This window comes from Bactrocera oleae, chromosome 3, assembly GCF_042242935.1.
Source record: "Bactrocera oleae isolate idBacOlea1 chromosome 3, idBacOlea1, whole genome shotgun sequence".
Classification (NCBI taxonomy): Eukaryota; Metazoa; Arthropoda; class Insecta; order Diptera; family Tephritidae; genus Bactrocera; species Bactrocera oleae.
In genome coordinates, this window is record NC_091537.1 from 36,552,960 (window position 1) to 36,580,214 (window position 27,255).

Sequence of the window (27,255 nt, forward strand, 5' to 3'; positions counted from 1 at the left end):
AAAGCCTTTGACAAAGTCAACCACATATGGTGGACTATAAACTACCTGAGCGGTCGGCATTCATCCGTACTGTTTCGAGGTCAAAACTCCAAACTTTGAAGAATTAAACAGGGGGTTCCGCAGGGCGGTGTCCTCTCCCTACTACTGTTTAATTTCTTCATCTCGAAACTCCTCCAACCACCAGATGGAATTTCCGTGACCTCGTATGCTGATGACTGCACGATACTGACGTCGGGCAATGGAATCGATGGCATGTGTTCAAAAGTAAACGGCTACCTCTCCGATCTTTCTCGCTTCTTTTCTGCAAGGAACCTAACACTCTCCCCCCACTAAATCCACAGCGACCATTATTACGAACTGGACGAAGGAGTACAGACTGGATCTAGACATCTCACTCGATGTCACCAAAATTCTGACAGTAAACAACCCTAAAATTTTAGGCTTTACATTAGACAGTCTTTGCTCCCTCACTCTTCACACGACTGCGATAACTGCCAAAGTATTGGGGAAAAGACAAAGAAACGTTGCTGGCGACATACAAGGCAATCGGCCGGCCGGTCTTAAACTATGCAGCCCCAATATGGTCGCCTTGATGTAGTGCTACGCAGACGAAGAAGCTACAGACCTGTCAGAACACTGCACTCCGGACCATCACGGGATGCCTCTTGATGTCCCCGATCGAACACCTACACAAAGAGGCCCGTATGCTTCCGGTTAAGGAACATAACGAGCTCCTCTCCCAGCAGTTTCTGCTGGGTTGTTTTCATAGAAACCGCCCCTGCAGTCGTCTGCTTGCAGCGGAACCGCCTCCTAGGAACATCAAGAGGTCTTTCCTTGATTACGTCGACGCCATTAGACAGTACGCCGACCGGACTTCGGACGCAACAAACTTCAGACAGGCACTGACCGCCATTCACAATGGAGCCGTCAACACCTGCACCGACTCCCTCTCAGCAGATGTAGAACTCGACTCTCCTCGGCTCCTACTTATCCAGAATAGACCCCGACATTCCAAATACATGTCCTGCGTGCAATGAGTCTCCGCATGACACTAACCACTTCTTTGCATGCCCAATTCCCTATGGTTCGACCCCTTCGAAACAGCTCGTTTCCATTAGATGACCTCGACGACAACCAAACTGGAACTTATCACCCAAACGGGGACTAGTTAACCGTTACAACAACAACATAATAATTCGTTATAATTTCGTTAAAATAAAAGGTAGAAAGTAACTATGTTGGCGGGCGGAGCGTTGTGAATTGAATTAGCTGTCGAATTGTGCAAGCGAATGAGGTAAAGCGCTGGATCGCGTTCGTATTGAATGTTGTGTTGACGCGGCGCAGTGTACAAACTAAAGTTGATCCTCTGATATGGGCACCATCCCTTTTGTTACTTGGCGGTATTTGGTGTCGTCGTGTGGTGACATCTTGCTGAGTGTGGTGTGTGAGGGAGGCTTAACTCATTTAACCATCCTGGGGCCCCTAAGAAAATATGTTGCCTAGTTTTACGCATATTTACTAAAATGGTATATGTATGTATTTCGGCATGCTGCTTCCGAAGTAGCCGAGGGCGCGGGGAAGGTCACATGATGATGGAGTAATGCTATATACATATTGACATATGTGTATAACTTGGCTTTGATTTTAAAAACATATTTGGTATGCATTTTGATGTGCATGTAAGTGCTTTAAGGTAGCAACTTCATTTTGCGGGTTTGTGAGGTTTTAGTTGCTTTTCGTGCTTATTATATTTGCGGCTGTTTCTTTCATAATTTTATATTTTGTATTGCTTGTTTAAAATTTCTTTACCATCGGCTTATTACGGTTAGCGACTCCACGCCTGGCTCAGATATGGTCGCCCAGAATGGGTGCTCCTTTGAAGAGGGATCTTGCAAGAGTGAGATTTGTGATTTTCGCTCACTTTATTGAAGTGTGATTTGCAACAAGTATTTCCCATAAACTACACATATGATTAGCGCTTAGATAGATGTGATAAGTGCGACTTTTGCTTTTTGTAAGTCTGGGTGCGTCACTGTACCACATTGGAAGTATGGTGATCCCGACTATAGTAAGAGAGGTGTCGATTTTTCGACTTTCTAGGACAATTATATTGCGGATGATATTATGTATGGAATCGGGCAATTGTGGCCGAGAATCGGGAGGTTCTGATATCGTTTAGGTTGTTTGAGAATTGTGACCATTTTTTCGCTACCTATTAGAATATCTATTTGAGCTGGCGTGTTGCAGTTAGGATCTGCTAGCTTTAGGTGTGAAACCTTTTTCCAATGCTTGCTATTTATGTGATAGCTTGGAAGCATGTTAGTAAGTTGCGGTAGGACTATAGCTTCTGCTACAATTCGTTTATCCGCTTGGGGGCAATTTTTGGACTATTCTTCCGCCCATTCCCGTAATTTTGATTGTTTTGCTGGCTGTTTTAGCCCATTTTGTGCCCTAGACGCTATAAAAGATCGTTATGATCCTTGGTCTATTAAGGCCCCAAACCTAAACAGTTCTCCTCGGTGTTCGATGGAGACTACTGCTGTGGGTAGTAGTACTCTACTTTGATTTTCGCTGTGTAGTGTTTGGGTTTTTAATGACTTTGAGCAGCATGGTGCTTTTTGGGACTTTGGTTTTTGGGAGTTGTTGTTAACACTAAACCTGTTGTTCTTTTTGTATAAGCGCTTCTTTGGGGTGAAAAGTTCGCATAACGTATGTTTTTTCTGTTCCGATGTGAACGATTGCGTTTTGTAAGAGCTTCTGTTTATATTGTTGTTGCTTCTAGCTTGGGGTCTATTGAAGCTTCTATTAAGGTTGGTTTGATCGTTTTTGGTTTTAATAATTTTTGTGTCTACCCTTTCAGAGATTTCATACTGGGTAGTTAGAAAATCTTTCATTTCTTGCCACGTTGGGCATTTTTTTTCGAGATGAGAGCGATTGCTCCCACGAAAGTACCGATTTTTCTGGTAAAGCGGCGGTGCATATATTTACCAGTATTGGAGCCCAGCTATCTAGGAATATTTTGTGTCGATAGAACTGACAAACAATTTGAAACAGTGCATAGTAGTTTAACAAATTCTTCACTTTTTTTGTTTTGAATTTTAGGCAAGTTTATTAGTGTCTTTACTTGTTTAATCCAATATTCTTTCGTTTTCATATCTAGATTTTAGAGCTTCACAAGCCAAATGGAAATTGTCGTCATTAAGTACGAACTGTTTAACATTGCGCCTGCTTGACGTTTTGTATTTTATCGGAGGTAATACAATTTTTGGGCTTTTGATTATTTGGGATGGTTGATGTAAACGGCTGTAAACATATGCTCGAAGGACGGCCGTTCTTCATAACCTCCATAAAATGTTTCTGTGTCACATGCGGACATCTCGAGGTGAATGCCTGAACTTGTCTCTTGATTTTGTATTTGTGGCAGCACTATTTCGGATATGGAGTAGGTGTAATTGCATTTATTAGCTTTAATTGATCAGAAATCATAGCTTTTGTTTCTTCGTACTGGTCTAACCAGTGATGATTTACATTTGTGTGGTAGATCTGAATCGTCAGAATCTACTATGGCGTTATGAGCCGCTTGGAGACGAGTCCAAAAATTGTCAAGATTTTGTTTTTTTTTATTTCTAATAACGATTCATAGTTCTCTTGAATCGGTGAAGATAAAAATCGAGTGCAGTATCGTATTAATCTGGCACTCTCAGAAATGTGCAGAAATATCTTTGCCTTTTATTTGCTTTATAGCAACCTGTCTTGCACGTGTAGCTTCTACAGGTGTTTTTATCCGTCAAAACGAATTAAATCTTCCTCAGTGTAAACTAATTTATGTATATGAAGCGATAAATGATAATTTTTGCCTAATACTCTTTTAGGCGAATAAGAGTTTGATATTTCGGATTATATTTTAAAAACGAGTATTTAGTGTTAATAATACCGTTTTGTATGTACTTGTATATATTTTTATTATTTATCTTGATGGTAAATTATATTTTGTTAATTTAATTATTAAGAACCGCACTTTAAATTTTACAATACTTTTTATGTCCTTATGTTGAGGTATTAAGGAAAAACCCTAATACACGGACTTGTATGTATATATTTATGTGCTTGTGCAATTAAGAGCTCGTTGAAGAGATCAATGCACTTTAATTTTTTGTACGTAATCCTGCTTGTTTGTTACAAGGGATATATGCCAATGTGGACTTTGAAAAGATGTACAACTACAATTGTATATGTTTATACTGTTTAAATTCATAATTTTGCTTAACCACGGGCTATTTGTATGTTTGTTTTTTAATAAATTATTTATTATTTTTTAATAAACTATTTATTATTTTTAAGTAATATTTTTTATCACTGGACCGTCTATTGATTGAATTGACCCAATGTGTATAGGGTATATAAGCATATTCATAATTAGGCATTTTTCATAATTTTTGTTTAACCACGGGCTTTTTGTATGTTTGTTTTCTAATAAATTATTTATTATTTTTTAATAATTTAGTTGTTTACTGGACCGTCTATTTATTTTAGAATATGTAATTTTTTCAACAATTTTGGGAAATTTCTATACCGAATTGACCCAATGTATATAGGGTATATAAGCATAGGCAGATTGTATGCCGTATGTATGCATATGGAAAATATGTGTTCGCATTGCAAAGAGAGCGCGAAAGCGAAGTGAATAATGTGCAGGTATTTTCCAGTATGCACTTAGTAAATATATTTTTGTTTATTAAAAATATATATTTAACTATATATATAGATGCGATATGTAAGTGTAAATTCGATATGCATGTATGTATGTTTATTTTGTTTTTATTTATTTCTTTGTCTTTTTCTAGGTTTGCTATTTTGTCTTTGCTTACTCATTATATGCAATCCTGCTTATGGCTTTTGTTAAACATAAGGGTTATTGCCGAAAATATTGCAAGTAACTACTTTAATTATGTTTTTGTTTTTTGTGTTTGTGAAATATGTGTTTGAAAACGCAAAGATAAGCTTATAGGCATACAATAATTATTTACATACATATATATTTAAATATATTTATTGTACCAAACTGTTTTTAATGTCAGTGGTATTTCGATTTTTAGTATTATATTAGTAAAAACGGATTTACTGTTACAGATTTTATGTTATATAAAATCTTATTCAAACATATATATTTACATACATAAAATAACTTTGGTTTTGCATGGGTAGGGTTTGTATGTGCGCATGTACCTTTATGCCTTGTGCGTTTTGTCTCAGTGTCTATCCTCTTCGGTTTTCAGCTGGCTAGCTCCTTGTGCGTGTTTATTGTTTTTTTGTATGTATATATGTCTTTAAATCCGCGCACGGTTATTTGTTCTATTTATGTTTTGTAGTTAGGTATTATAGTTTTCGCGCCCGATTTATGTTGTATTAGTTTATTAACCCCTGTTTTTTGTTTTAACGCGCACTTTTTCTTTATATATCTTTATGTATATATATATAATATAATTTAGTATATTGTTGTATATGTTGTTAAATGTGCTTTAATAAATGTAGAAATATCTTTTTAACACGCTTATATTAGTTTCACTTGTATGTCTGTTTGTAACTAAAAAACTAAACTCAACACGATTACAAAGTATGCGCAAAATGTTTGCATACTTTTTAACACTCTTTTATTAGCTTCATTTCTATGTGTGTCTGTCTGTTTGTAATCAAACTAAACCCAACACGACTACAAAGTATGCGCAAAATATTTGCATACTTTTAGGCATATTTTGGCATGTCAAAGGGAACAAATCAACTGAACGGACAACAAAAATGATTAAATTTCATATTTTGGTCTGCCGTTCTGTCCGTTCAGTTGATTTGTTCACTTTGAGATGCCAACATATGCCTAAAAGTATGCAAATATTTTGCGCATACTTTGTAGTCGTGTTGGGTTTAGTTTGGTTAGCCCGCGATGAAAGCTATTAAATAGTTTAAAAAAAATTGGTTGAGAGAATCATAACATGAAAATAAAAATTGTAATGCAAAATACATTGTTTTCAATATTTATTGAAAGTAAGATAAGTGTTGCGATGGCTATCGAACAACTATCACTTAATATACAATAAATATAGTTATATCGAACTAAAACTTAAAGAGTAAAAAACGCTTTTAAAGAATATTGAACTAAAAAGTTGAAAATAAATATAGTTTAAAAAAACTAAAGACACACGCTTTTAAAGAATATCGAACGAAAAAGTTGAAAATAATTTTAAAAATAAACTTAAAAAAATAGTATATAAAAAATACTAGTATAATTGAGGAAAAAGCGTGGGGCGTTCGATATACGAAAATTATGGCAAAAAGCGCCCTAAGCCTTTTCCTCAATTATACTAGTATTTTTTATATACTATTTTTTTAAGTTAATTTTTAAAATTATTTTCAATTTTTTCGTTCGATATTCTTTAAAAGCGTGTGTCTTTAGTTTTTTTAAACTATATTTATTTTGTTTTTGGTGTCACTGCACTTGTTACCGCACTTTATATATAATATAAACTTTGTCTTGTTTTTTAAAATCCGAAGGTGCCTTTCGGTAAGGCTCGAAGGACCATGTTTATATAGATACACTATTTATTGAGGATCACACACCACTGACTTATATTTAAAGTCTCTTTATTTTAAATAAATAATCCGTATCTCGATATATAATAAGTTTTGATCTATTCCGTAATATAAGAACATTGCTTTATAATAATTTGTTATAAAATAAAAGGTAGCAAATAACTATGTCGACGGGCGGAGCGTTGTGAATCGAATTAGCTGTCGAATTGTGCAAGCGAATGGAGGTAAAGCGCTGGATCGCGTCCGTTGACGCGGCGCAGTGTAAAAACGAAATTTGATCCTCTGATGTGGGGACCATCCTTTAAATTGCTTGGCGGTATGTGGTGTCGTCGTGTGCTGACATCTTGCTGAGTGCGGTGGTGTTCTCAGGTGTGGGGTGTATTAGTTGGGTGCGCGAAGGGTAGAGTGGTGTGTTCAGCAACCTGAAACAATTTCTTCGTGGAAAGCGCTTTTCGTCGAATGAATAAGCTATTACAGTCGTAGATGGGTATTTTGTAGAGCTTCTGGAATGTCATTATAGTGGTGGCATGAAATTATTGGGGCATCATTGAAATATATGGAATAAAAAATATATTTCGTACCATTTCATTCGAGCGCAGAAACTTTTGAACCAACCTGTATACTGTAAAGTGAAATAATCAGATCGAATTTAGAATGAAGTTATATGGAAAATAGGCGTAGCAAAATGTTGCAAGAGTATAAAAATTGACAACAATAAATATGTAGATACGTGTAATGAAGAAATAAGTAATATTATTTCAAATATTCTTAATATTACCCTAAGCTAGCTGAGTGTCAACGGTAAGGGCGTCGGAATTATTGGCGATAGATTTAACAGATTTGGTAGTTTATACTTTGAATTGTTTATCGGTCAATTCTGAGAGTGAAGTGGATGTTTGTCTATACTGTATAGTCAGCAAAATTACCAGTTTATGCTTTATAGATATCGATCAATTTCGTCAGTTGGAACGGATGTTTATTTTAATAAAATATATTCATGTTATTGAACTTTAACAATGTTGCAATGAATATTGCTAGGAGGCATATGGTGATCATGTTCTATCAGAAGCAACATGCAAAAGATGGTTTCAACGGTTTAGAGATATTGATTTTGATGTGAGAAATGAAGAACATGGAAGACCACCATAAAAGTTTGACCGAACTGCATGCAATAGTGGATGAAAATGATACTTTGAGTCAAAAGTAAATGGCAGCCATGTTAAACAACAAACAATTTCAGATCGTTTGAAAGCTATGGGAAAGATTCAAAGTGTTGAAAATGGGTGCCACATGAATTGAATGAGAGACAAATGGAAAACCGGAAAAACACCTGTGAAATTTTGCTTCAAATACACTTAAGAAAATGAGTTTTGCATCAAATTGTCATTGGCGATGAAAAATGGATTTGTTTTAAGAATCCTAAGCGGAGAAAATTATGGGTTAATCCGGGAGAACGATCAACATCGACTGTAAAACAGATCGATTCGGTAAGAAGGCACCTGGTGAAACTGTTAATACTTCGCTACAGACAACAAATGATCAATTGGAACCACGCATTGATCGAAAAACGACCACAATGGGTCAGAAGACACGTCAAAGTAATTTGTTGCACGGCAATGCACCTGCACACAAAGCAAAATCAGTTCGGGATACAATCAAAGTACTTGATACCTTTCAATTACCATTTGTTTTCATCGACGGGAAACACATTGACTGAGCAGCACTTCGATTCCTACGCAGAAGTCGCAAATTGGGTGTCTGGTACACCTGGTACACGTTCTGCTATGAATATTAATATAGTGAAGAGTCACAATGTCCTTTAAGCGTATTTATATAATATTATGTTTGCCACGATCTTTGTATCACCCAGAAGATAACGTCGGGGACCCTATTAAGTATATATATAAATGATCAGCGAGACGAGTTGAATCGGCTTAGGCATGTCCGTCTGTATATGTTGTACGCGAACTAGTCCATCAGTTTTTAAGATATCGGTCTGAAAATTTTCACACGACCTTTTCTCCCCAAAAAAGCTGCTCATTTGTCGGAACCGCCAATATCGGACGGCTATAGCAACTGTGAAGGGTGTTAAAGTTTCCGTGCAGCCGAAGTAAACGTTTTTTCGTTTTAAAGTTCCTTGGCACTATAGGAGGCACAAAATGACATTAATCAAAAAGACATAAATTTACATTATTAAGCCGCAAATTAGAGCAAACAACGAATCACATTAAGAAGGGGCATCTGTGGTTATAAAAACTTTGAAAAAGTTCACCTAATAGGTTTAATGTATATATCTCCCAAACCATTCCAGCTATAACACCTTAATTTACACAGGATACATCATTTCGATAACTCTTACGACAGTGTGAAAATATGTAAAATCAGTTATATTAAAAATTGTTAAAACTGTGATCAACCAATAACTAAAACCGTCAGACATTCGAATTCACACCCAGGAAGGCTTAATAGGAACCGGTGTCAAAATTGGACCGCCACATTTAGGTAAAACCACATATCTCGCTAGATAACATTATCCTAACATTTCTATCACGGAGCAAAAATAGGCTTCAAATCAGACTATAACTACTCCGTCTTCACATATAATAAAACTTTGAATTCCATCTGATTCTTTCCCTTTTCAAGAAAATGTTTTGAATCAGGTCAATACTTTCCTCCATATACTAAAAATGAAGATTTTTTTTCGCTGACTTTATACCGCATATATCCGCCGATATGTGAGTTATCTTATTAAATCTGAAAGGGCGTGCTTTTCTAATAACAGTGTATCTTTCTGCCTACACTGGATTAAATCAGGTGATGCCCGAGCAAACATTATCAGGAATTTCATACATCTGGCTGACCTTCCCAAATACTATATTGGTGATGGTGTGTGGTACATTTAGCATCTTTTTCTATTAATAATATTAAGTAATGCCAAAACAAGGTTTTCAAACTTTCGGTTGGCTTCATACCGTATACATCGGTCAATATGTAGATAGATCTTAACTGAACGTAAAATTTTGGATATACTATAGTTTCATGTCGAAAATATGTGAGTTTAGTTTTCGAATTACTCAGACTCTCATATACTACATATAATAATTCTAACCTAACTAACCTTATGCCGAATATGTTGCTTAGTGTGACAAAAATATACGAATTAAGTTTTCGAATTTCCCCAACTCCTATATATTACATATAATAATTTTATTCTAACTAACTTTATGCCGAATATATTGCTCAGTGTGTGAGTTATATATATATATAAAATTGCTTGAAAATATGTCCTCAAGTATACCTGAGCAAATGCAAACAGGGTAAAGGGTATATTGAGGACAGATAATAGGATGGCTCTGCCCTCAATATACCTATATAATGACTTCCGACTTTCCAGCTGAGCTTAAACCGGTGTGGTTGGTCAAAATGTGTGATATGTTAATGATATTAAAGGGGAGAAGTTTTCTAAAAAATGTTGTGCTTTAGCATTGAATATGACTAAAATTTGTCTAGACCTTGGTCCAAACTTCATATCCCTAATATAATGTACCCCTATCCGTTGCCACGTTAACTGAATATATTAAATTTAGCCCCTTCATTTGAGTTTATATCTCATTTGATGATGATTTTAATATTATAGTATGACATGATGCGACACGTAACACTAGTACTATGGACAATAACGCCATCTCTTAGATAAAAACCAACCGAATGAACTTGAAAAAAAAAAACAAATTGAGTCTATGACCTTCAATATAAGTTAATAAATTTGATTGTAATCCATTTACAATGAATGTTGTATTCTTTCGCAACCTTATGCCAATACCTAAAGGTATTTGCCCGGCTTCAATCCTTCCAAGTTGCAGGAGTATAAAATATTCGGTACTACCGAACTTAGCCCTTCCTTACTTGTTTCTAAATACGAAATTATTAAAAATAATACATAACTGACAAGCAATTTAATCTACATTTTACTGATATTTTCGTATTCGAAGCATGTATGTACATACTTATGTATATAAACAAATTAATTTCCTTATAAAAATTATAAAATACTTACTAATAAGATACTGTCTGCCTAATACGTACGCGTCGTTGGGGAAAGCTGGTCTTCAACTTTAAAAACTAAAAACTCGCTACCGGTAACATAGAGAATCCTTACAGTTATTTTTGATTGTGTGTATTAAATTATTTTAAAGTAATTCAATACAAAATATGTGTATATAAGAAAAAATGAGAAAAGAAAACACTCGAATCCCTTTGAAATTGGGAGCACCAATTAAGATAAAGATGTGACAATTGAATGGATATTTAATATTTTACTGTAAATTCGTTATTTAGTTTCATATAAAAGGAAGTGCCTAAAAAAATTGCTACATTATATCCATTAAAACTTAAATTTTTATGTTTTATATCATGAATATTATAACGTTGTAATTATATAATTTTATTGTTAATCACTGAATAGGTGATCTTAATAATTTAAGTGTTGTTTTAAAGTATATTTCAAGTCAATCTTTCATTGAACATTTGTAAATTACTTAAAAAGTATTTTTTACATCATTTTGAAACACAAATTTTCACTTAGCGTCGTTTTTTTGGTTAATATTTGCACGAGTTAATCAGAGTACGCCTGAAAGAGGAGAGTAATAAAACTTTATAAAAGTAAAGGGTAAAGACGTATGCCTAGTTAATGTACTTTTCGAGGACGTTTGTTGAATTTTAAAGCTAGAAAACTTTTAAAAATATGTACTTCTTCACGCTGTTTTGGAGCCTTCCAATTTATTTTACTCAAGAATCGAAAAAACTATTTCACCAGTATTTAGAAAATATAGCATCAACATAGAGAAGAGTCAAAACTGAGCGCAATCGGTCTATATCTTACCTTGGATCCTATTTGCGGACTATATAGATTTGCATCTTTCCTTACGAATTTATATATATCGGTAAAAAATTGCACAGTGTGATTTTGTGCTGAAAATATATTATATAGGAACAAAACTTCCCCTAGACCCTATTGGATACCAATATTGTAACATTAAATTTATAATTTAAAATATTTTCTGCAGATAAATGTTTCGTTAATTTTTATACTCTCGCAACATGTGCAACATAGAATTTAATAGTTTTGTTCACCTAACGGTTGTTTGCATCACCTAAAACTAATTAAGATAGATATGAAGTTATATGTAACTGTATACATATGTATGGTATATAATCAGGATGACGAGACGACTTGAACTCCGAGTTTTTTCGTCCGTCTGTCCGTGCAAGCGATTAAAATTTGAAGAACTTGGCATTGCAGAGGGCGTAAACGGAAGATTGCTACGCCGACAAAATGCCACTAAACGATCACTTATAAAGTGCCATAACTACTGTAAGGGCAACTGCGGTTCAAAAAATTTTGAAAAATAAGGCGAGGCCTTGCCCCTTAATATGTTTAATATATGGTACATATGTATCTCCCAAACTGTTGAAATCAAAGCGACCAAATTCGCTCAGGGCAATTGTTCTCGGTATCTAATTCGACAGGACAACTACGCCTCCATTTCATAGGACACAATTTTAACTTCCATATGATTATTCCACTTTACTGTATTCAAATCAAGCACCAAAAAAAAAAACTGGGATAAAACTTTGCACATATAGTGCTTTTATGATATGCTATCTCAAGTCTTAAATTGATCATAATTGGATCATAATTCTTAAGCCCCCAGATACCAAATATGTGAACCTCAGTGCCTGTTAGTGATTTTTTACCAAATATCAGTCAATCTGTGAGATATTATAATTAAGTTTTGGGAGAGACTTCTGATAATAATATTAGGTCAAGTAAAAGGTTCGTTCGGTTTTTATCTAAGAGATGGCGTTATTCTCCATAGTACTAGTGTTACGTGTCGCATCATGTCATACTATACGGCGCTGAAAACGTGTTGTTTCGCGCTAAAAGTTTGTCTTTGACAGTTTTTCGATTGATTTACTCAGTTCGTTGTGAGCGCTCGTCAAAAATGGACCCCAACAAAGAGAAAATTCGCTATATTTTACAATTTTTCTTCGATCAAAGCGAAAAAGCAGCCAAAGCGGCTGAAAACATTAATTTAGCTTATGGGCCCGATACTGTAAACGAACGTGTAGCACAAAAGTGATTTGCTAGGTTCCGTTCCGGTAATTTCGATGTCAAAGATGCACCACGCGTCGGGAGGCCTGTCGTCGATCATGGAAATAGTCTAAACAGACCGCCACGTAAGCACTTATTTAATTGCTGAGGAACTAAAGATAAGCCAGAAAACCGTTTGGAACCATTTGCATAACCTTAGATTCAAAAAGGAGCTCGATGTTTGGGTGTCACACGAACTAACGCAAAAAACATGATGGACCGAATTCCCATCTGCAAATCGCTGCAGAATCGCAACAAAATCGACCCGCTTCTGAAGCGGATTGTGACTGGCGATGAAAAATGGGTCACTTATGACAACATCGAGCGTAAACGGTCGTGGTCAAAGCTCGGGGAAGCGGCCCAGATGGTGGCCAGGACCTGATTGACGGCCAGGAAGGTTTTGCTGTGTGTTTGGGGGGATGGGCAAGGAATCATCTACTGCGAGCTGCTCCCCTATGACCAAACGCTCAATTCGGCCCTCTACTGCCAACAACTGGACCGCTTGAAGGCAGCACTCATCCAAAAGAGGCCATCTTTGATCAACAGAGGCCGAATTGTGTTCCACCAGGACAACGCCAGGCCACACACGTCTTTGGTGACTCGCCAGAAGCTCCTGGAGCTCGGATGGGAGGTTCAAATGCACCCACCTTATAGTCCGGACCTGGCACCAAGTGATTACCATCTTTTCCTGTCCATGGCGAACGCGCTTAATGGTGAGAAGTTGGCCTCAAGAGAGGCCTGTGAAAATTGGCTCTCCGAGTTTTTTCGCAGTCTTCTACGAGAGGGGTATAATGAAGTTGGCATCTCGTTGGCAACAAGTTTACGAACAAAACGGCGCATATTTGACTTGAATCGGACAAATGTACATAAAGTTATCATCTTTTGAAAAATCAATAAAAACCGAACGAACTTTTCACTTTACCTAATATATCCTCGTGCCAAAAATGCATAAGCTCGGGTCTATATTTTCTATCGCCCCCATATACCTAATATCAAGAATATAAAAGCTTACAGTTTTCTTTATACTGTATATATACATAGGTCAATCTGCGAGCTTTCTCATTGAAATTCACAGAAAAAGAATATGTTTTTCTGGTACTATCATATCGTAATGACAAAAATTGATTAAATTGGGTCATCCTTTACTCCTAGCCCCCATATACGCAATATAAGGATTTCAAACTTACGTTTGCCTTTATACCGTATATATCGGTCAATATGTAAGATAAGATATGAAAACAAGTAAGAAAGGGCTAAGTTCGGATGTAACCGAACATTTTATACTCTCGCAAAGTCAAATGGTATACTCGTTTCAGATTTCTTTGTGGATTGACTGATATTTTCGGTAGAAGGTCAACTATAGGCACTGCGGTCCACATATTTAGTACTTTGGGGCTTGAAAAGTTTTGTTTTGATTTAGACAATTTTTGGTCACAAGGTGGCATACTTTAAACGTATTATTCACGCAAAGTTTTACCCCGATATAATTATTGTTGCTTGATGTGCATAGTGGAAAGTGAAAGAATCAGATGGAATTGAAAATGGTGTTATATGACATAGAAATATAAAAAGAACGTTATACAAACGTTATACCGAATTTGGTTGAAATCGGTTAAGCAGATCCCAAGATATGGGTTTTCACCTAAAAGTGGGCGGTGCCACGACCACAGTCTAATTTTGAACGCGGTTCCTATAAAGTTATCTCATACCATCCCAGGAAAAATTTAATGTCTCTGGCGTGTTTCGTGCTTGATTTATCGCGCTTTTAGTAGTTTTTAACAGTACCGTTAGAGGTTCTAAAAAGATTTGCTTCCAGTGAATTTTTTTATTATAGCTTTAGCGGTTTAGGAGAAATGCACATTAAACCTATTAGGGGCAGGACCACGCCCACTTAAAAAAAAAAATTAACTGCAGATGCCCCTCCCTAATGTGATCCTGTGTACCAAATAACAGTCTTGTATTTTATTGCGGAGCTTAGTTATGGCAACTTATTTGTTTTTGATTAATGGCGTTTTGTGGGCGTGACAGTGGTCCGATTACGCCCATCTGCAATACCAACCGTCTCCCGGTACCAAGAAACATGTCTACCAAGTTTCATAAAGATATCTAAATTGTTACTCAAGTTAGAGCTTGCACAGACGGACGGACGGACGGACAGACAGTCACCCGGATTATTCTCGTCTCTTCTTCCTGATCATTTATATATACATAACCCTATATCTATCTCGATTAGTTTTAGGTGATACAAACAACCAATAGGTGAACAAAACTATTATACTCTGTAGCAACAGATTGCGAGAGTATAATAAGCAAACGTATAATAATAGATATATTATAAATGGTGTTTTTTTTACATGTGATGTTCAAGAAAAAATAAAACACATATAATTTATTGTTATGACCAAAAAGTTAGCTTTATTATAAAGGTAAGGAGACGCTACTATGTTTTAAACTGAGTTCGGGTAAGTGACCGCCGCGGCCGACTCGAATAAAGTTTGCAGCAATTAAGGCGGTATGTTAGCAATATCGCGTCGAGTATTCTCTTACGAGGCGTCAATCGTCTCGGGCTTATCTGCGTAGACAAGCGACTTCGTACCCCCACAAAAAATAGTACAGAGGTGTCAAACGCGCACGATCGGCCATGACGCGAGATAATGCGCTCACCAAAAATTTCCTTAAATAAAATTATTGTTTCGTTTGCTGTATGGCATGTAGCGCCGTCTTGTTGAAAACAAAGGTCAACAACCTCCAATTCAGACACGAAAAAGTCATTAATCATGGCTCTATAGCAAAGCTGACACGGTGCGTCGCGCAAATCAAACCATTATTTCCAAACGTTATGTCGAAGTAAATCTATTCATTAGGCAAACCAAACGTAGTATCACTTAACAGCTGTCAAAAAGACCAATCAGTCCAGACCTTCTAAACACAAATTCACCCGATATAATGGTTTACGGCTTTCTTGCTGACTTTAAGCCGTTTATGTGGGTCAATATATGTGATATTTCATTGTTTTTATAAACATATTGTGGTTTACCGCTGAATATGCTTGAAATCAACTTAGACGGTGGACTAAACCCCTTATGGCTAATATAATGATTTCCGTTTTACTGGTCGATTTTTTCCTCTATACTCAATACCATACAATAAAATTAGTCTCTTTGGTTGAGTTTATATCACAAATATCTCATTTGAGTTAACTAGGTTTATTTTAGTACCAATATCCCGGATATACAGCGGGTATGAAGCTAAGTGAGTCTACGACTTATGGTATTATTTAATAATATACCAAACATGATTGTAATCAATTCACAGTTTAATTGAATAGTTATTATATAATTCTATCGCTACATTCCTTAATATAAAATTTTGCCCACCTGAAGGTGTTTCCCCGGTTACACAAAAACTTAGTTCTTTACTTGTTTTATTTATTTCTAAGATATTTTTAATCTTTTTTATATAAAGCAAAAAAAAATGTTAACCAATACAAAAGATTCCTTAAAGAATTTGATTTTTTACTGATTACTGAGATTGCCGCGTTATCTCGGATAATAGCCCATGCCAAATTTTTTAAAGTTATCTCGTCAAATGAAAAAGTTTTCCAGCAGCTATATGCTATAGTGGCCCGATATCGACACTTCCGACAAATGAGCAGCTTCTTGGGAGAAAAAGGCGTGTACAAAGTTTCATATCGTTATCTCAAAAAATGAGAGTCTAGTTCGCGTATATCTGTATAAAGACAAACGAACACACAGACATGGCTGAATCGACTACCTCGTCATGCTGACCATTTTTTTTATATATGTTTTATAGAGTCTCCGACACATCCTACTGGGTGTTACAAACTTCCTGGCAAACTTAATATACCCTGTTCAGGGTTTAAAAATGTAAAGAATAATTTAGTGAAGTGTTAGTTTTAAATTTCTGATCTTTAAATACAAATATATATTCGAATTAGGGGTTAATAAGAGTAAGGGCTGAATGAGGCGGTTCTCTAGACTAAGAATTAATAATATAAATTTTTTTTTATAGCCGACGTTTATCAATCATGTTTTTTTTTTGCCGTAAAGCATTTCAGCTGACCCTTTTTAAACAATTTTATCATTTTAATGGCGTTCAGATTTTCTCTGAAGCACCTCAAAACTCCATATCCATGAACAGATAAGCATCTATAAACATGCACTTAATACTCCTTTGAATAAATGTTTGTCCTTTTTTAAGCCAAACATGGGGTTAAACAATACAAATGTTGACTCATCTGTAATTATTACATCCAATAACAGTTGATGTTTTCCTGGGCTCAATACAACCCTATTTTAATGTGAGTTTTTGAAAGTAGGTGTTTGAGTACAGTACTTGCGTTTGATACCAGAATTATCTAGATATATATCTAATCTCTTTGTAAACTAAATTTTTTAACTTCTTTTAGGCGAAGCAGTGGTTTCTTCTCAAAAATAATAATAATAACCTAACGATTACCCTCATGGCGCCCAACTGACGCGAGGGGCGCAATCCGCATACGTGTGGAATTAGCCGAGTCAGAAAAGACAAGAGACTTTTCAACAGCTAAGATTTATAGTTACGATATTATAAATTGTTACGATTTTATTTATTAAGAGAAAGCAATATAGTCTTTTTAATTTTGAAAAGTGAGTCAGATTAATCAAATAAACAGGAATGAGAATTTAGATCATGACATATACGGCAGAATGATTCGTTTAGTTCGAAATTTGATCTACAAGATTTTAACAGTAAGGGTCTAAACTGCCTCAAAAAGCGAACCGGGATATTAAATTTAATTTCAGATAGGAGGAAAGAACTGCACACTGTTCCAATTAATGATTTTCACTAAGAATATTATGCCAAGCATTTCCCTACGACTAGTAAGTATAGGTAGATTTATAAGTTTTAAACGGCTAGTGTATGGAGGTATCTCATCGGAAATGCCCTAAGGCGAAAAGTAAAAATAGTTTTTGAACATACTCTAACTTGTCAGAATGGATTTGATAGCTAGGGTTCCATACAACAGAGCCATATTCCAATATATTGTAGGTCTAACCAAAGTTGTAAAAAGTGTTTTAGTAATATACGGATCTCTTAATTCTTTACACCAACGTTTAACAAAACTGGGGACACCTTTTTCTTACAACACCATGATATCAATATGAAGACTAAAATTAAGCTTAGGGTCCATAGTAACTCCTAAATCAACAAAGTTAAAAACTTGCTCTAGGCTATTGTTTTTATTACATTATTATTTAAAAAGCTACCCCTTAAAGAAATTTTGGCTGAAAGCCCTGAAGATCAAATTAATGTACGAGAATGGAGAGATTTACTTTATCGAAAGCTTTGCTAAAGCCTGTGTATATAACATCGAGATGCTTATGTTCCTTAAAACCCAATGATACATGGTTTACAAATTCAAGTAAATTTGTTAGATATCCCTTTACGAAATCCATGCTGAGAAAATTAAATTAACGGAGAAACCGAAAAAGTTATATGGTCTGCTATGATAGCGTCAAAAAGTTTAGGTATAACTGATAGTTTTGCAATACTCTTATAGTTTTCAATGTTGGACCTGATGCAAAGTGATTATAAATTGCTGTTTTCATATTGAAGGAAATATACCATGTTTAAGAGAGTAATTTAATATCCTTGCTAAAAGCAAGTAAATATATTTAGCACTATTTTTCGGGATAACAATAGCTTTGTCCTCACCTGATTCCTCCTTCTTCCTGGCTTCTCATCTACGTTTGCAGTTTCTCCATAATAGTCTGACCACCTTTTTACAAATGCACAACGAGTATTTAATATTTTCATAAACAGTATTTAATACTTTCTGGAGTTTTATTAATAGTGCATTTGAGACCTTTAGCATGCTTCTTTAGAAAGGCTGCTTCAAAACTTTTCTTATACTGAGCACTCATTTTCCTTATTTGACGGCACGACGCGACATATGAAGATTGAGGAAAACTGACCAATTGTACGAATCAGTGATCGCAATTGAACTTGTGTTAATTTTTACTAAAATAAAAACGCGCAAAGGAAAAACGTTATTTTTTGAACGCATTGTACACACATATATAGCCACAACAAACTTATAGTTTCTACGCTATTTATATATATGGAAGATATATACATATATATTTATTATACAGGCATTGCTTTCGCAATCCTAATTAAAAGTAATTTTAAAAATGCAACTCCGTCAAATGGTAACAAGAATTAATGAAGCTCTTTCCTTTTTCATCATCAACTCTCAACCGACACGGACGTGCCTTTTCCTCCATCCTTACATACACATAGCCAATAAAGTCTGCGTTCACCCGACACTATTTTTTAAGTGAAGTAAAAACACAATGTAAATAGGTAATTCAGTTCAAATTTTCTACATGTATTTCAAAGTTAACTTTCACCATTTTTATTATTTTCCGTTCTTCCCGGGCTGATAATATTTTCAGACGGCCAGATCGCGGTTTTGACGTTAAAATAAATATGTCGGGTGAACGCAGATTTTATTGGCTATGTGTATATATCATAGAACTACATGAGTGCCTAATTTTCTTACTCTAAGTATACTTGCTTTAAAATCGGTGAAATGAATACTCACACTCATAAACATGTATGTTCTGCAACTTTCTACTCTTAGCAATACAATCTTGTACGAGGAGAGAAGCAGCTGAGTATCTCCCGTATTTGCAATTGCGTAGTATTTGTATTTATTTTACACACTCTTCGTTTTTATTTGCACAGACTTGTGGACTTATCAAAAAATGTATAAGTGAAAGAAAAACTCATGACAGGAGTAAGCAGACAGACAAGCAAAAAAATACACAAGATCAGAAGCCGGTGTACCTATGTACAATATTAGCAATTTATTTATGTTGTATTATTCGAGCCGGATGGACATAAGTTACGACGATACAGTGCAGGGAAGTAGGCATGAGAGACACGTTGGAACACCTCCTATGTCTCTGTCCAGCGTTATCAAGGGACTAGATTAAGTATCAAAATTAGATATCAAGTCGCACTTAAAGTTCGCAAAACACGATGATGTCCTGTATGACGAATACTTCAGCTCAATTTAAACTCAACCTCTATTTCGCATAACTAATGACCAGTAGATCTATGTATGGCGTGACAGCCGGCCAGTATAACCTAACTTAACCTTTTGTACGCTAAACGCGTTTGCAAATTCTATTCTTCTTAGAGTACTTCGATTAACTATTTTTGTTAAATTGACAGATAATTAATTTTTATACTCTTGCATCATGTTGCTATAGTGTATAATAGTTTTATTCACCTAGCGGTTATTTGTAATAGTTAATTAAATAATACTCGAGTTAAATATAGGGTTATGCATATATAAATTATCAGGATGAGATGAGTAGAATTCCGAGTGACTGTCAGTTTGCTCGTCCATCTCTTTGTGCAAGCGATAACTTGAATAAAAATTAAGATATCGTAATGGAACTTGGTACACTGGTTTCTTTGCAAAAAAGTGAGGACGAATTCGTAGATGGACGTAATCGGACCACTGCTATGCCAACAAAACGCCATTAATCGAAAACCTATAAAATGCCATAACTGAGCTAAGCTGATAAAGATATAAAATGAAATAATTTCGTACAGGGGATTGCATTAGCAAGGGGCAACTGTGGGCTAATTAAAAAGGGCTTGGTCCCGCCCTCAGAGGTTTAGTATACATTTATCCTAAACTACAAAGGCTACAATAACCAAAAACGCTGAGGACAACCCTAACCCTACCGACTAAAACTACTGAAAACGCGATAAATCAATAACTAAATGTGCCAGAGACATTAAATTTTACAGCCAGGATAATACAGGAAGGCCTTATAGGAGTAATTGTGAAAATAAGCGCAATCCGACTACAACTATGCCTACTTCCCACATAGCGCAATTTTAAAATCAATATGATTCTTTCACTTCGCTTTCCAGTACAGAAATCAAGCACCAATGAATACATTCGGATAAAACTTTTCACAAATATATGTGGCTGACTTTTTGCCAGTCTGTGAGATATGTTATTGAAATTCGGGAAAAATGTTTTTTTTTTAATAATTTACTTTTGTGGTATTGTAATATATCTAATATAAAGATTTTCGAACTTCCGGTTGACTATACCACATAATATGTCGATCAATGTGGGAGTTATTTTAATGAAATTGAAGGAGCATGTTTTTTCAATAACAGTGTATCGTTGTATGACTGGTATTCAAGATTTTAAAACAACCGGTTGACTTTACTCCATATATATGCTTGTATATATACAGGTTTTTCCAATGAGAGTGATATGATGTAATAAAAAAAAGGAACACACTAATTGTTAAGGAAATTCAAATGTCAAATTTATTAAATGCAAACCACAATCGATACAACTAAGTTCTGGATATAACACGACTCCACGATTTCTTTTGCAGGAACGATTTTGATGAACCCAATTTTTGAGTACTTTTTCCACTAAGTATGTCATGAATAGAACGTTCAATATTGACTTCTAAAGCTTGAAGAGCGTCTGGTTTATTGCTCAAGGCCAATGACTTCAAATAACCCCACATGAAGTAGTCTAATGGGGTTAAATCACAACTTCTTGGAGGCCATTGACTGTCACAATTTCTTGAAATTATCGAATCTGTAAACTTTTCTCGCAATAATTCGGTTGTTGCACATGCTGTGTGGCACGTAGCCCCGTCTTGTTGAAACCAGATGTTGGCAAGATCGACTTATGCTAGTTGCGGTCATAAAAAAAGTTGATTATCATCGATCTATACCACTCCATTGAAAGTAACGGTGTCACCAGCTTTATTTCGAGAGAAGTACGGATCAATGATTCTACCAGACCAAAAGCCACACCAAATTCTCAATTTAAGTGAATATAATGGTTGTTGTCGAATAATTTCGTTACTTTCTTCGCATCAGAATCGACAATTTACTTTATTTACCGCACCACTCAGATTAAACATTATGTAAAGAAAATGTACGCTCGAAATTTTCAACGATTCGACGAATAGCGAGCACAGGTGGACGATTATTACGACCATAAAATGGCAAAGCGCATGAAAAGTCACAATTGAAAACGATTATTTGGATAATAAAATTTAATAATTTCTTAACGTTGTTTTTGCGTATATCTTTCCATGATGAAATTGTAAATATTACTGAATACAATGAAAAAAATTACAGATCATGACATATTAAAAATGGCCAAGACGACACTTAGAAATCATATCATCCGTATTGGATATATAAAATTGCTTGAACGACTATTCGGTTAATATTCGTACGAACAGTAAGCCTAACTTTAAAGAAACAGTTCAGGTTTATATAAACAGAGACATACATATTTCTATATGAGACCAACTTGTGTGTAATCCCTTAGTCTAATATTTAATAAATAAATATCTTTATTACTGTTTACCAATTTTTGTTTTTCAAATCCACTTTGTTTAAATAAACACTCTGATGCAAAATTATAAGACCGATCAAATTTTGGCTGTTACGTCTAACAGTTTTTTGAAGAAGGTTTTTTCTGACAACTCTAAATTGCATAGCTATAAGACCGCTACTACTTTCTTCTGTTCTGCGGATTTTCATGCATTTTTTTTATTGACTGCTTTTGGATTAAAAGTGATAAATAATAATTTTTTTAAAATGCTTAAGGAAGAAATCTTTAATGAAATTCTGAAAAGGAAACTTTTTTGGCTTAAAAAAAACGAATGCTTTAGAGCAGTGATCGGCAGCCCATAGCCCGCGGGTATTCTCTGAGCGAGCTTTGAGTATACGTGTGTTTCACACAGACTTGCGACATTAATTATACCGTAGATACAATCACAGTGCCAGTTGCTTTCTGACTACTCAGCTAGCAAGACGTGTGCGGAGAGTATAAGCATGTATGTATGTATGAAGCAAAAATCATACATTTTATATGCCATTTAATATTAAGTGGGAATTCGATTGTTTCTTTGTAGAACATTTAAATATATCAGAAATTTTTTTGATATATCAGTTGTTAATTGTTCATAATTCAAAATACAACTATTTCTATTTTTCATTAATTATATTTAGTTTTAAATACTTGTAAAATTATAAATAATTGTGTAGTTAATTGTAGAAAATATTTTGCACACTATTTTCATACAAAACCGATTTAAATGAAACCAGTGATGATCCCAATTACACTTTAACTAAAAACCGTACCACTGTGAGAGTTGAGTCGATCTCCGCATGCGAACGCTCAAAAATAAAACGTTCGAATGTGTAAGAATGCCGACCACTGCTTTAGAGTAAGCGTCGTCGCATCATAAATTAGACAGTCACTGTGAGATATCCATATATTTAAGAAATCCATCTACGACAGTAATAAAAGCAGTAGACGTAAAAGAAAGATGTCAACGTAGGATGCAAAATAATATTGTTCCATACATTCTAGCCTTGCCAACGTTAGGTTAGGTTAGTCTGGATGGAGTTCAGTTACGAGGTCCATGAGAAGTAGTCAGCCTTTACGATGTCTGCGTTTGACGCGAATTCAATACATAGACTCTGTGACTCTGTCTATTTCTATCGATACCTCTTAATTGTCTTATATCGTGGAGACCCCGAAATGCTGAAAGCGTAGCCTTGTCAATGCAGGACAAGTGCACAAATGATGTTTTACTGTTTCTCTGGTGTTTTGCCCTTGACATTTTCTGCAGTCTTCTCGATCTGTCCGCCCCATTCTGCAGGCGAGTGCCGGCACAAAACAGTGATCAGTGAGTATTCCTACAGTCCCTTCTATCGAGTGCAGTAGGAAATTTGTATACTTCAATACCATTTTTGTAGAACGATTTGTTTTTTTTGCCTCAAATATTTATTTTTTAAAATCAGTTTCAGTGAATAACCTCTTCATTCGAGCGAAATTTCTTACCGGCGAACATTTTTTTGAGGTCTGCGAACAACCAATAGTCGCTAGGAGACAAATCTGGAGAATAAGGTGGATGCGGTACTAATTCAAATTGCAATTCATGCTTCATGCTGTTTTGTCATTGTTTTGATTGACTTGTGACACGATGCGTTGTTTTGATGAAACAAATTTGTTTCTTTGCTATATGAGGTCGTTTTTTTTAAATTTCGGACTTCAAACGTTCCAATAACGCTACATGATAGTCACTATTGATGGTTTTTCTACTCAAGGTAGTCGATGAATATGGCATCTTTCATATCCCAAAATACCGAGGCCATAACCTTTCCAGCTGTGCTTTCGGGCGCTTTGGACGAGGTTCACCAGCTGCTGTCCATTTAGATGACGATCGTTTTGATTTCGGAGTGAAGTCATGGATCCAGGTTTCATCCATTTTCAAATATTGACGCAAAAATTCTGGTTTGTTATGTTTAAAATGGCGAAACACAGCTCAGAATCATCAAGACGTTGCTGTTTTTGGTCAACAGTCAGCGAACGCGGAACCCACTTTGAACAGAGCTTTCTCATGGACAAATGCTTACGCAATATAAAGCCAACACGTTCTTTTGAAATCCTTACGATGTCTACTATATCATAAAACTTTAGTTTCCGATCATTCAGAACGATTTTGTGGATTTTTTTTATGTTTTCTGGTGTTACAGTCTCACTGTGGTTTGCATCATTGGTGGCTCTACGACCACGTTTGAAGTCAGCAAACCAACGATTTATTGTGTTTTCTGATGGTGCTGAATCCACATAACACTTTTCAAGGCACTGCTTCGCTTGAACGGTATTTTTTCCCATCAAGTAGCAGTGTAAAATTAAAACACGAAATTGTTTATCATTGTTTTAATTATAACAAAAGTAGCGTAACTCTTAGCACAATAAGTCGCAAACTAATGAATAAATGAAATTTTAACAGCTGTCTTTAGAAGGTTAGTACTAACTGAAAATGAGGTGAATTCAATAAGGCTGGCGCCATTTATGTGTGAGGCCCAGGGGGGTTTAGAAGGGATGAAATTAATTAAGTACACTACTAAGTACATTGCTACAAGACTGCACGTATGAATTTATCCTAGTACAACGTCTCAACCATTTCGGCCTCTGTAAGTGATACTCTTATATTATTATACTTCCAGACAATATTTTCGGATGAACAGAGTTATTTTTTTGATGTTACAGGAGTTTTTAATGGATACTGGTATGATATGAGTTTTTGTACTGGGAGCGATTTCCTCCACGAAAAAATTATAACTAGTTTTGTTCTAGATGAAATTGTAGCGATTCTCCGAATCAGTCTTGTTTCCTTCTTAGCTTTTAACTAAGAAAACATTTAATATGTCAGCAAAACAATGGCGCAATTCATGCAAGTAGGCAACTAAAGATTGGATGTCCACGAATTCAATATACTTACTCGAGTCACCGATAGGCTCCCAAGAAGTCAATTCAATTGAAAACATCTGGGAGATTCTCGTGCACCATATTTCTGCTGGAAGTCGCAATATTAATAATGTGGAAGATCTTAAAGCTGCCATAATCAATGAGTTGTAACAGTTGTACTTTAATTTGTAGTAACTTAATTTATCGGTTTTTCCTGAAGCATTTTTAATAAATAATTATTTAAGATTTTTAATTCTAAATCCCACTCGAAATAAACAAAAATTCACAAAAGCCCGCAGAACAGAAGCGGTAGCGGGTAGTGGCGGTCTTATAGTTCTGCAATACGTATGTTATGCATTTGTTTTCGAAATCTTTTAAGTTGTACAGTTACGGTATTAAAATTGTTGTCGAAGTACTAGAGTTGTCAGTATACAAATTTTACAGAAAAAAAATGTCTTCAAAAAACTTACCTGTTAGATTTAACAGCCAAAATTTGCTCGGTCTTATAATTTTGCAACAGAGTGTATATGTACATACTTGCTTACTTGTGTATTTTTCTTATTTATGTATCCAAAACGATCGGACAAATAAGAACAAAGTAATAAATGTGCTCAATTCTCGAAGAGCTGCTACAATTGGATTATACCATATACTCTGAACGACTTTACTGTGTTGTTGCTCAGCATAAATAAAAACATAGGTGGAAGTGTGTTCAATAAATACAAATACACATTGAGCTAAGTAAAAGGATTCTATGATGATTATCGATGAGTGCGCTGAATGTTCTTCGAGCTTTGCTAGTTGATTGGCGTAAACTTTTGAGTTAATTCCTCGAAATTAACTATTCACCAAACTACGCGCGCAATGTGTCCATGTTTAGACGTAAAACATGATGCGGCGCATCGCCTTGTTGGAAATAGAGATCGTTCGCGTCGATTTCATCAAATTCTGATAAAAAAATCGGTCAACATCGTGCTATAAAGCTCGCTATTGATGGTAACGCAATTTCCTGCCTCAACTCGAAAGAATAAAGCCCGATGATGCCGCCGTACCACAATCCGCGCCAAACGGTACATTTTTGGGGATGCGTTTCCTGGACCACACGAGGATTTGACTCACCCCACAGTAGCCACCGGAAAACGTAAATTTGCGTAATAATCTTGGACAATTTCCAAGCTTTGTATGGCGTGAAACGTGATTTGATGAAATAGGAAACCTTACTGAACGCACTGACAAAATTTCACACATATCTGTAAACACACATGGCCGCCACGAGCTGTGAAAATAACGTCTTCCCTAGTGGAAGACGCTTTTCATATACACATATATATATATATTATATATCTACATTAGAGCGAATTGATTTACAGGGAGCAAAAAAAAAGGAAAAATCGCTGGCTAAAAACCGGTTTTAGACCCAAATCCTTCGTCCAAGCACGAGTAAATCGTATCTCAAACACCTGTATACAATTTCATCAAGATCAGTTGAGTAGTTTTCGAGAGCTTTTGACAACCGACTGTGAAAACACAGTTTCGTGAAAAACGCGTTTAATGTTTTAAGTGGCTATATAGCTGACTTCGAGCGCGCAACTTTTCAAAGCTGTATCTCCGAAACTATTATTCGGATCGACTTAAAAATTTAGGAAAATATTTTTGAGATGTTGTAGAAATTAATAAGCAAAAAATAAAAATTAAGATGTCTTCAAAATGTGGGAATTATTGCATAACGTTTTTGATAGGTCTACATAAATGTGATCAAAATTAATAAAGAATACGTCAACAAAACAACTCTTACATATTGGCCGTTTTATTTCGTATTAAGTCTATCAGGTTGACTTTAAATAGAATAGAATAAATTGAGGTTTGCACAGCGCCCTGATTCGGATAAATAGAAAGAAGAATATTGGGTGCGTTCGAGATGGCAATTACGACAGCAGTGTTGCGAATTTGTCAAAGTATCACGTTCTGCGTGAATTTTTGGAAACACTTGCAACAGCATCACGTTCTACTGTCACTTTTTGCACGCAATTTATACAAATAATCGGCAACACAAAATTTTTTTCTGCACATCAGCAGAGTATCAGCAAATATGCAACACAGTAGCTGTTCTGCTGCAATTATTATGCAGCTTGAATGCACCCATTGTTACTGCGTCTGCGCTTCGCAAAACCGGTAGTTT

The 27,255-nt window shown here is 35.4% G+C and overlaps 1 protein-coding gene across 4 annotated transcripts in view; it reads left to right on the plus strand.

The window, feature by feature from the left end:
- LOC106623159 (MTOR-associated protein MEAK7) overlaps positions 1-27,255 on the plus strand; it is a 53,021-nt gene that overhangs the window by 13,644 nt on the left and 12,122 nt on the right. For 3 of the 4 annotated variants that reach the window (XM_036370382.2, XM_036370383.2, XM_036370390.2), the window contains exon 2: positions 4,845-4,929. The exons of the other annotated variant lie outside the window; for it this stretch is intronic. In XM_036370382.2, coding sequence (XP_036226275.2) covers positions 4,845-4,929 — 85 coding nt within the window. The remainder of the gene's footprint in view (positions 1-4,844; positions 4,930-27,255) is intronic. 4 annotated transcript variants of the gene reach the window in all.